Source organism: Myxocyprinus asiaticus, chromosome 47, assembly GCF_019703515.2.
Source record: "Myxocyprinus asiaticus isolate MX2 ecotype Aquarium Trade chromosome 47, UBuf_Myxa_2, whole genome shotgun sequence".
Lineage (NCBI taxonomy): Eukaryota > Metazoa > Chordata > Actinopteri > Cypriniformes > Catostomidae > Myxocyprinus > Myxocyprinus asiaticus.
In genome coordinates, this window is record NC_059390.1 from 20,183,944 (window position 1) to 20,196,141 (window position 12,198).

General features: G+C 38.0%; 1 protein-coding gene across 6 annotated transcripts in view; it reads left to right on the top strand.

The window, feature by feature from the left end:
- Positions 1-12,198, top strand: part of LOC127436792 (synaptotagmin-1-like) — a 316,083-nt gene that overhangs the window by 262,810 nt on the left and 41,075 nt on the right. For all 6 annotated transcript variants that reach the window (XM_051691178.1, XM_051691179.1, XM_051691177.1 and 3 more), the window contains one exon: positions 11,330-11,502. In XM_051691178.1, coding sequence (XP_051547138.1) covers positions 11,330-11,502 — 173 coding nt within the window. The remainder of the gene's footprint in view (positions 1-11,329; positions 11,503-12,198) is intronic.

A 12,198-nucleotide genomic window follows, 5' to 3' on the forward strand; every position in this document is an offset into this window, starting at 1 on the left:
TCATTCAGTATATAATTTTAAGTGTTTGTGTGTTAGTGAATGAAAGAAATAAAGGAGCTTCTTTTGGATTTCTGGCATGGGGGTTTCTTCAGAAGAGTAGTCTTTAAGTCATGTGATGACCATTAAGTGTGGGGGTATTTCTGATTTACCACATGTACAAGGAAAGGTCTCGGCATGTCCACGGAACTCTCTTTGTTCTCGAGATGATTGACACTTTTAATGGACTCTTTTCAAGCCTCTGGCTCGTTTGTTTGGCATACAGTCTTTAATTTATGACGTTGAGGAATTTCCGGAGTTGATCCTGGATTCAAGGATGCGTAATTTCGCATTGCAATTGTTCATTCTTCTGCCCATAGTATACTACATTAGGGTTCCCCAACCTCTGCAATCCCAATTTAACCCCTGGTTGTTTGTAGTAGAAGATTTTAATAGTTTTTTAGTAATGGCTTATACAGGTGCATCTCAATAAATTAGAATGTCATGGAAAAGTTCATTTATTTCAGTAATTCAACTCAAATTGTGAAACTTGTGTATTAAATAAATTCAATGCACACAGACTGAAGTAGGTTAAGTCTTTGGTTCTTTTAAGTGTGATGATTTTGGCTCACATTTAACAAAAACCCACCAATTCACTATCTCAAAAAATTAGAATATGGTGACATACCAATCAGCTAATCAACTCAAAACACCTGCAAAGGTTTCCTGAGCCTTCAAAATGGTCTCTCAGTTTGGTTCACTAGGCTACACAATCATGGGGAAGACTGCTGATCTGACAGTTGTCCAGAAGACAATCATTGACACCCTTCACAAGGAGGGTAAGCCACAAACATTCATTGCCAAAGAAGCTGGCTGTTCACAGAGTGCTGTATCCAAGCATGTTAACAGAAAGTTGAGTGGAAGGAAAAAGTGTGGAAGAAAAAGATGAACAACCAACCGAGAGAACCGCAGCCTTATGATTGTCAAGCAAAATCGATTCAAGAATTTGGGTGAACTTCACAAGGAATGGACTGAGGCTGGGGTCAAGGCATCAAGAGCCACCACACACAGACGTGTCAAGGAATTTTGCTACAGTTGTCGTATTCCTCTTGTTAAGCCACTCCTGAACCAAAGACAACGTCAGAGGCGTCTTACCTGGGCTAAGGAGAAGAAGAACTGGACTGTTGCCCAGTGGTCCAAAGTCCTCTTTTCAGATGAGAGCAAGTTTTGTATTTCATTTGGAAACCAAGGTCCTAGAGTCTGGAGGAAGGGTGGAGAAGCTCATAGCCCAAGTTGCTTGAAGTCCAGTGTTAAGTTTCCACAGTCTGTGATGATTTGGGGTGCAATGTCATCTGGTGGTGTTGGTCCATTGTGTTTTTTGAAAACCAAAGTCACTGCACCCGTTTACCAAGAAATTTTGGAGCACTTCATGCTTCCTTCTGCTGACCAGCTTTTTAAAGATGCTGATTTCATTTTCCAGCAGGATTTGGCACCTGCCCACACTGCCAAAAGCACCAAAAGTTGGTTAAATGACCATGGTGTTGGTGTGCTTGACTGGCCAGCAAACTCACCAGACCTGAACCCCATAGAGAATCTATGGGGTATTGTCAAGAGGAAAATGAGAGACAAGAGACCAAAAAATGCAGATGAGCTGAAGGCCACTGTCAAAGAAACCTGGGCTTCCATACCACCTCGGCAGTGCCACAAACTGATCACCTCCATGCCACGCCGAATTGAGGCAGTAATTAAAGCAAAATGAGCCCCTACCAAGTATTGAGTACATAAACAGTAAATGAACATACTTTCCAGAAGGCCAACAATTCACTAAAAATGTTTTTTTTTTATTGGTCTTATGATGTATTCTAATTTTTTGAGATGGTGAATTGGTGGGTTTTTGTTAAATGTGAGCCAAAATCATCACAATTAAAAGAACCAAAGACTTAAACTACTTCAGTCTGTGTGCATTGAATTTATTTAATACACAAGTTTCACAATTTGAGTTGAATTACTGAAATAAATGAACTTTTCCACGACATTCTAATTTATTGAGATGCACCTGTACTAATTCGCCTTAATTACTGTACTGGCTTAAGATTTTTTGGGAAACTTGATTTATTATAGAACTCTGAAATAAAACATTAATAACATTAATTTCTACACAAAAATCAGACGATTTAAGGCAAAGATAGCCTTACTTTGCATTCAGTTTATTATTAATTCCTGTCTTATTCATGCTTAACTAGTGCAATATTGTTTACCCTTAACATAAATTGTTACCTAGAGTACCTTTTCATTAGCTAGCTACTTTTTGCCTCAAAGCTCTACGTTGCTATTTTTGTCACATTCCATTTTATAAGCATTCTCGACAGAAGTGCGAACTGAATCAATATTCCGACGTGTTCACCAAAAATGTCCTCTGTCTCACTGATATGAATAATTGGGATATCTGATTCATTTAAGTATATTGATTCTTCTTCTTAGGATTCTGCCAAGTGAGTGCTGAATCAGTTTGTTTAATAAAAATATTCTCTAAATAATTTCAGTCCTTGTGGGGAATTTCACATATTCTTTCTTGTTGTGATATAAAAATTATATAAAAAATATATATGATAAAAAAAAAATATTTTTTTTTCAAGAATCTAGAAAACAATATGATAATCAGTTAATTGCTGCTGTTCTTCACAATGTTTTCGACTTAATTGTATGAATAATGGTGTTTTGTAGATTTATTTGTGGTATTACAGTTTAAAGCTGTTACTCTAATTAAGATCCTCATTGTTCTGGTGCCTCAAAAATACTGTTCTTATTACAAATAAATAAATAAATACAAATATATCTTCAGATACAGTCAAAGTAGCTTCCCAAAACAATGGAAAAGTAAAACAATATGGTACAGTTTGGTTGTCACAATGTCACAAGCATGAGCAGTAGAAGTCCAACTCTTTATTTTGATATTCAAGTTTCAAACTTTCCTACATGCATATTGAAATTACCACCCCTCTGCTGGATGCTAACAAAACAACATCATAAATCACTTCCATGTAATTATCCTCGGAATACTCATACAGTATATTTGCAAGGGTTGTCTTTCTCGTATGCTGTATAATATGCTCTAGTACTGGGTTAATTGACCAACAGCGTGCTGTCACAACATATTAGTTTGGGTTGCCAGTGTTGGGTGCATTACACCGATGGATCATTTTACCCCTGCCTGGCCCATACACTCACTTCCACTCCAATCACGCCACACTCTCAATCAAATCACACCCGTTAAGACATCAAGTTTTAATTTTGTTTGGGAGCGTGTTAAAAAGTGTGTGAGTGGGTAACTTGGCCCCACAGCGTGCCCCCTGAGGATAGATCGTGTAACCATTAACTTTGTGTTTGCAAGCTACACAACCTCACCGGCCAGAGATACTCACATTACATTTAGATCAGACAAACGACAAGACAATGAGCCAAAGTGAATCTCAGCATGGTGCCAAAACTGTTGTTGACCAGTTTACTCGTATACTTGTGTTCCATGTAAAAGAGAGATGTGTTTGTTTTATATTTATTTCTACACTATTGCTTGTAGATTTGTGGCAGAGTATGACTTTTTATGGGTGTGTTGATCAAACACTTCTCCAGTACCTTCAATTGTACAGTAGATCCTTCAATTTATACAAGTGTGGTCTAAAAGTTTGAGACTATTAAAAACCTGGGATTTAAATATGGAAATATGGAAGCAAAGTTTTTTTTTTTTTTTGAAGCCTTGAAAAAAATCTCTTATTAAAATTCTAAAAGTGCAAAAAATATATATATATAAAAGTTGATTAAAACATATTTTTTTGTTTTCTAATTTCTTAATTACCAAAAATGTATAGGGTTGCTAGTGACCCAAGATATACAGTATATTTGTGCTTCCATAAATCATATTCTAATTATAATTTTTTTCCATATCTATATAAGTTTACTATCACAGGTGTCACAGTCTGTCTCCCTCGTGTTTCCTACGACTCTTATTTTGAAGTGTTTCCCCCGGACTACGTTTCCCAGTATGCTCTGCCTTAATCACTGCCATCTGTTCCCGTCATTCTCACCTGTTTTCCATTCCCTCATTAGCTCTTGTTTGTACATATACCCTCTAGTTTTTGCATTCCTTTGTCAGTTCTTGTTTGTTGTTATTTGCATTCACGTTTGTTTGTTTCACTTTTATCATCTTCATTAAAGCTTGCAACTAGATCCTACATTTCCCATCTAATCTCAGCAAGACTCCTTACAGAAGAACTGACCAGCATGGATCTAGCGGCTGTCCGAATTCTGCTTCTCAAGCAAGGGGGTGGTCCAGTTGAGGATCACATCCGTGAGTTCTTAGAACTAGCGAATTTAGTGCACTATCCAGACCGCACTCTGGTGGTTTTCTTCCGGACCGGTCTGAATAGTGCACTGAAGGAATTGATGCCTCCGGCTGATCCTCACTGGAGGCTCTGAAACTTTGCTCGCTGCCCGTGCTCACCACCATGGAGGTCATTCCCCGGTTGCCTCCCGGGCCCTGTGGCTGCCTCCCAGGCCTCCTGACCCAGTCCCCCCCCCCTCCAGACCTCCGGACCCAATCCTTACCCTGGGGTCTCCTCCCTGGCTCCCTGGACTCATATTTTGAAGTGTTTCCCCCGGACTACATTTCCCAGTATGCTCTGCCTTCATCACTGCCATCTGTTCCCGATCATTCTCACCTGTTTTCCTTTCCCTCAGTAGCTCCTGTGTGTGTATATATACCCTCTAGTTTTTGCATTCCTTTGTCAGTTCTTGACATTATTCATGTTTGTTTCACTTATCATCTTCAATAAAGCTTGCAATTAGATCCTACATCTCCCATTTCATCTCAGCAATGACTCCTTACAACAGGATATATATTTCTTTATTTATTACAAGAAAAATTAGGTCTAAATGTATGTGTATGATTTTCTGCACAAAGATGGTGAATTATCAGTATCCCATATGCGTGTACACGCATATTATAAATGCAATGTGTCACCTAAGGCGGTGCTGAAAATGCTGGGTGAATAAGGACCCAAGGTATGCAATAACTGGCGAAACTCACATGCATTTAAGGGTTAAATTAGAGGCATTTTCACCCATTGTTCTTAAGAAACTACAGCTATTTAAAATATTATTACTTTAGTACTTATCCTACTAAATCTATATATGGATAAAACTGTTAAGAATTTTGGCATATGCAGAATAAAATGAGGACAACCATAGCAACTGCAGCACAAACATTTATGTTTGAAACATTTCATAATGTTACCATAGTGATAATTTGGTGAGAAAATTAATCTCTTGCAGTCCTGCACTGCAAGCCGATGATAAGGTTCTTTTGTAAATCTAAGATGCCAATCTCACAGTCACTATTGTCTTCATGCCCTGGCATGGCTTCCAAAAGCATTTGGTAAGATTTTTGCCTGAGCTAAGTCTGATGCTGTATTCTTTTGTCACGGAAATGGTGGAGAGCGAACAAGTGTGCTCAAGATCCTATATACACACTCAATTGGATGAGGTCGAGCCAGAAGGACTCGTCACGTCCTTGAAACCAGCAGTGAGATGGTTCAGTTTACTCCTTGGCATCCCTGTGCAATCGTGTCATTGTTCTAGGCTGTGTTTGGCTGACACACTCTGAACCGTGCACCACAGCCTGGATTTGAATTATCCTCGTCTCTTATTGGCTGTGCAGGCGGATCCAACTACAAAACCTGATTTTGTGCTCCCTGCTGAGAGTTTGTGCGTGCTTGTGCTTGGTGGAACTAGAGATAACTACTTGAAGTTGAAAAGCACGTGCTTGCTGTGCACTCCCAAAGGACAATAGACACTTAAACAATAGAGTTAATTAGAAAATGTTCCTATTGCTTTCTAGGTCTCAAGTTTGTTTAATTAAGATACACAAAAGCACCTTTCAGAATAGGACATTTGCTTGATGAAGAAGATAAGCTCTTGGGTTTATTGCATTGGATTGCACAACCATTGACTTACTTGCTTCTATTAGTGCACAGCCAATGCAATTTCATTTCTAAACAACTACACCTCATATTAGAAGTATTTTCATTTTTTCAACTTTGATGAAAGTAATCCAATTGCAACCATAGACTGTATGATTAAAAAGACTAATATACTCATCACACAAGTCCATTTACTTTGACTCAAGCTGTGTCTTTGTGTTCAACATAATTCTTTTTCTCTAAGCTTTCATTAAAAAAGTGTCAGAATTCTCTGCGTCTACAACGGCACAAAATGGTTCTTATCATCAACCTTTACAGGCCTTAAATATGAGCTTGCCACCGGTGAGACGAGTCTATTAAATGATATTCCTCCGAGCGGAGTGATGGAGCGCTGGCTGGCCAGAGCCCAGGAAGGCTTTGTGAGGTTTAAGTCTCGCATGGCTGGGTTTGCTCTGATGGAAGCATAGAGATGAAAGGGACTCTTTATTCCCCCAGCAGGCTGATATGCAGGTCAGTGATGGTGAAAAAGAGAGTGTGGGCTGGAGAGAAGGTTTTAACAGCCGTGAATCAGAGGTCTGATGCTAGGCAAGCTTCAGGAGCAATTATGTTCTAAGTCGAAAGCTTTCAGACAAGACGGGGCAACTGACCAGTAAGAGTGGCCTTTAAGATGGGTGACAGATTCACCTCTTTGTGTAAAGGGCTGAAATGATGAGTTTTTGGAAAAAGCTTTTTGAAAGCTTGGTGATACACTGGTGATTTTTTTAACTTAATCTCTCATGTAATGAATAACATCTAATGCTTATTGAGGAAAACATATTTGCATCGCTAATGGTGATCAAGATTTGCTACCCATTTTACTTTCGTAATTGACATTTCTGAATGAAAAGGGATATTCTTTGAAAATTGTAAGGTGGGAATTGATTTTATACTTCAGGAATTGATTGGATGGTGAAAAATGGGCATGACATACTAGAATGAAGTGAGGTGGTTGGAGAGAAGGGGTTTCGAGAGTAAAGCTGCGTCTGAAATTATGCCTCACTGCACAGTTAGTCAATTACTTAACAGGCAGCGATTTGCATATGAAGGCACCTCGGAAAGACACTGGTTTCAGGCAACCTTCCAAGGCACAATAATGTCATGTCTAATGATCTAAAACAAATTTGGTGAGCTTTAGGTATAACCAAGCAAATATTAGGTTACTACAATGCTTATGTCTTGCTAGAAATGGGTCATAAGTTGAAAGATTTAAAACTCGACATTTTAAAAACTAATTACTTTTCACCTGCTCCATCAGACACCATATTTATTCTTTCAACCATCCAGCGAACTGCACGTGTAGGCCTGTATATAAGCCAAAAACAATTTTTTTTTCTATTTTTCAGAAATTAATTTAGTAAAATCTGGTGAAGGATGTTGTGCTGGGAATGCATAAAACAGGGGCAAAAGAGCTGGGAATTGTCACCTCCATTACCACATAGCCAAGCCTAATGATCACAAACTTACTTTAGACTATCACTCACTGTTTTTCCTTGGAGAAGAGTGCTTATCGATTTTGTCAACAGCCCATTGATTTTTTTTTCTCTCTCACACATTATTTTCTCCCCTTCCGCTCTCCCTTTGGACCTCGCAGTGGGAAATGTGTCCTGTGCCAGCAAGTCTAATCCTCCTGGGAGACAGAGAGATGCTAACATGCACTTGAATGTTTTTTTTTTTTTTTTTTTTTTTTTTATTTTGCTGCTAAATCAAAAAAAGTCTTCACAGCATGATAAGAGATACAAAAGATATTTCAAATTGAGGATGCTTAGAAATAAAAGCTGTCAGGATTTTGGATGTGTTCTAAAGGCCAACTGTCCAAGCTGGATTTGTTATTGAAACATGACAAAAACATGTTCATGGAAATTATTTCTTGGAAATAATTTGTCTTGAAAAAAGAAGGGCCCTTCATTATATTTTAATATTATATTTATGACAGTAAAGCACATTCTCCCTTCATCGACAGTAGTCATTGCAGTGTTCTTTTTTATTTATTTATTTAAATCATCATAAGTTACACAAATACTGCCATGACTGTTTTTCTTTTTTTACAACTGAAATTATGTTTTTTTTTTTTTTTTTTTTTTCACATTACAGTAATGAGAATGAGATATTTTTGCATTATGGTAATGATGGTCCTAAAGGCTATATTTTCCAAAATGTTTTATTTTGTGTCTTTATTTCTTTCTGAATTATTGCAATAATGATAATTAGATATTTTTGGTTATGTTATGATGGTGTGAAAGGCTTTATTTTTTTCAAAAGTTTTTTCTTTCTTTCTTTTTTTTTCATTGATGTTAGAATGAAGTATTACAGTAATGAGAATGATATATTATTGCAATACAGTAGTGATGGTCCAAAGGTCTTTATTTTCCAAAAGGCTTTAATTTTAGTTGATGTTGGGATTAAATGTTTCAGTAATTAGAATGAAATATTTTTGAATTATGGTAATGATGCAGAAAAAATATATACTTTCCAAAAGGCTTTGTTTTTGGACTTACAGTTGTGCTCCAAAATTGTGTTGGTAATATATGTACCATTTTTAAAGAAAACATGAGTGAGCAGGCAAAACACATTTATTTTATTTCTTATAGGATTCATATTCAACTGTAGGTTATAACAGAATGGCACAATCATAAAACAAAACATGGCAACAAAGAAAAAAATGAAATGACCCCAGTTCAAATGTCTGCATACCCTTAGTTCTTAATACTGTGTATTGCCCCCTTTAGCATCAATGACAGCGTGCAGTCTTTTGTAATAGTTGTCTATGAGGCCCCAAATTCTTGCAGGTGGTATAGCTGCCCATTCGTCTTGGCAAAATGCCTCCAGGTCATGCAAAGTCTTCGGTCATCTTGCATGAACCACACGTTTGAGATCTCACCAGAGTGGCTCAATGATATTAAGGTGAGGAGACTGTGATGGCCACTCCAGAACATTCACCTTTTTGCAGCTCATTTGCAGCTCATTTTTGTTTAAGTATCGTCATATTGTGCTCCTTGAAACAACCACACCGTCTTTTTCCAGAGCAGCCTGTATTTCTCCTGAGGTTACCTGTGGGTTTTTCTTTGTATCCCGAACAATTCTTCTGGCAGCTGTGGCTGAAATCTTTCTTGGTCTACCTGACCTTGGCTTGGTATCAAGAGATGCCTGAATTTTCCACCTCGTAATATATGATTGAACAGTACTGACTGGCATTTTCAAGGCTTTGGATATCTTTTTATATCCTTTTCTATTTTTATAAAGTTCCATTACCTTGTTACACAGGTCTTTTGACAGTTCTTTTCTGCTCCCCATGGCTCAGTATCTAGCCTGCTCAGTGCATCCATGTGAGAGCTAACAAACTCATTGACTATTTATACACAGATACTAATTGTGATTTAAAAAGCCACAGGTGTGGGAAATTAACCTTTAATTGCCATTTGTCTGTAACAAGGCCAAACATTCAAGGGTATGTAAACTTTTGATCAGGGCCATTTGGGTGATTTCTGTTACCATTATGATTTGAAAAGGAGCCAAACAACTATGTGATAATAAATGGCTTCATATGATCACTATCCTTAAATAAAAGCATGATCAGTCATATTTTCAAAATCAATGCCAAAATTAACAATTTCTGCCAGGGTATGCAAATTTCTGAGCACAACTGTATTTCTTTCTATTGATTTTGGGGTAAAATATTGACCATACATATTCATGACAGGTTTTTGGAGATTTACCCTAACATGCTGAGTGCCTGAATTCTCGCCAAATGCCGAAGACAAGATGACTTTCATGCACAGCAGACATTATTTATACAGTCATTGACTCTGTATTGTCCCAGAACAATTCAAGCACACATCCAAATCTGGACTGGCAACATTTCTGGAGAGATCTGCCCATGCATTTCCCTGTAAAGAGGAAGCTGACAGTTGGTTGCCAGGTGTTTGTTGCTTTGTGCGCAAAAGCCATAATTACTTTACTAGTCTATGAATGGAGGATTCTTCCACCACATCTGTCTCCCAATTATTCCCAACAAATGTTGGTTTGGGGAGGAGGGTCCTCTCGCATCTTTGAAACTAAAGATCTCCAATCTGGAGCATGTGCGCTGTTTGCGCATTCAGTTTTAGCTCTGCTGCACAGAGGCGTCACTCCGTCTTTTGGCAGGAGGCTGTTAATCTTGTCGAAATGCTGAAGAATGCAAAAGCTCAATTGTCCTCCTCTGACAACATTTTCTCAAGTCTTCAGCTGTATTTACAGTATAAAGTTATTTCTCTTTAGGGTAGAAAATGGTGTTTTAACCATTCAAAGACAAAGTCCATCACTGTGCGGCATATATTTGCTTACAACCCTGTTCCCAGCTTTAAATTCACATTTGTTTTGTCCACTCCTTATTAAATGACAGAATTCTCAGAAGAGGAAGAAATTGTCAAAGACCTGTCGGAGTATTTTTCTTCTGTGTATTTAGTTCCACACTCTCCTAGACAATCAAACAATTCCTGTGCTAAGAGTGAATGTTTTAACAGCTCAAAAATACTTTCAAGAGTGTTCTGATCAAATGGCAATTTGTAGATGCCAACGGTTCCAATTTTGAACTAAACTGGTTGATAACTCTGAGTCAAGCATAGCACCATCTCTGCCTGAGTGAAGATTGTTAATGCTCTGCAACTGAGCGGTTGACATGAAGGTCTCTAGTAACTGATCAAAGAGTGCCACACAACAGACTGAAACATTCATTCATTTTCACTTGTTCTGTGTAGCTCATTGAGAATGTTGGACCGTAAAGCACAGCTATGAACTAGTTCTTTTTAATGCAAGTCAGTCCACTTGACGGCCATTTTGAAACTCCCAAACACAATTATTTTCAGTCATGCAACTACAGTGTACTTGAAATGGGAATGTCAAAAATCTCCAAATCTGTTTGCCAAGCATAAATTTCAAGAATGGATGTCAAATCACAGATACACTTTAAATATATTATAGTTATTCAACCTGATGGCCGAGTAACCAGCCAGAAAAACCTATCAACAAGCCAAAATACCCTATCAACAAGCAAGAATAGCCTAGCAACCAGTCAGAACACCCTAGCAACGCCTAGGAGGAAGCTAGAACAGCCAAGAAACGGCTAGTAGCCAGCCGAAACACCTGAGAAACCAGCCAGAACACCTAGCAACGCCTAGCAACTACTTAGTAATACACTGCCGGATATCTGACTTTCTGTAAGGTCTGGTTAATCTTCAAACCATTTAAAGCTTTTTTAAACTTTCAGACAAGGCTTTGGCAAGACATAACTATGTATATCTTTTTAACTTCTTTGAACAGTCACTTTGACATTAAGTTTTCTGTATGTGTTTTTGTCTCTGCAGTGCCATCATGGGCCATCGTCGCCATTGCATTTGTTGCTGTTGTACTAGTAGTTTCCTGCTGCTTTTGTATCTGCAAAAAGTGGATATTCAAGAAGAAGAACAAGAAAAAGGGCAAAGACAAGGGCAAAAATGCCATCAACATGAAGGACGTCAATGACGGTATCAAAACCGAGGTACAAAAATGTTGTTACTACTTTTGGATTAGCCTCATACTTTAGTCAACAGAAATTGCATGTAATATTTTTTGGCTCAATACTGATTACAGTACAATGCTAATTATTCATATGGAAGATTAAAACTCAGGCTAGACTGAGGCCTCTGCTGATCATGTTGTTTCACAGTTGACTTTAATTGCAGGACTGAAAACCTGGGCTTGTTAACGGTTCATTAAAGTATTTAGTTTTTTTTTCTTTTTTTTCTTCTTTTTTTTTTCTTGCATTTAGCTTAATTCACAGTCTTTTTAGTGTTGCGTGTGGTTTACTGTGCTATGATGTGGTATCAACCCAGAGAAATGACAGTAGCTAATTAAAAGTATGGGAAATGGGACATTAATGCAGTTCCCTTTTTCCCACACACCCACAAATTATATGGAACACTGGCACCTTAACCCTAGTTAGCATGCTAATTGCATTAACAAGCTCACAATAGTACACTTCTGACAAAGTCTGCTTAATTCGCAGTGTAAGGACACCGGCTTTGAGACCATGCCAAGACCACTCAGATTCCAAATTAGAGACATTGATTTCCGAGCACAAAGCACAGTGAAGAGGATCAGACACAGAAAATTAACAACTCTCTTTAAAACACAGTACACCATTCCAGACTGTCACAGTTTATTAGCGTCATTGCAGATTCTGTGTGAAAACCAA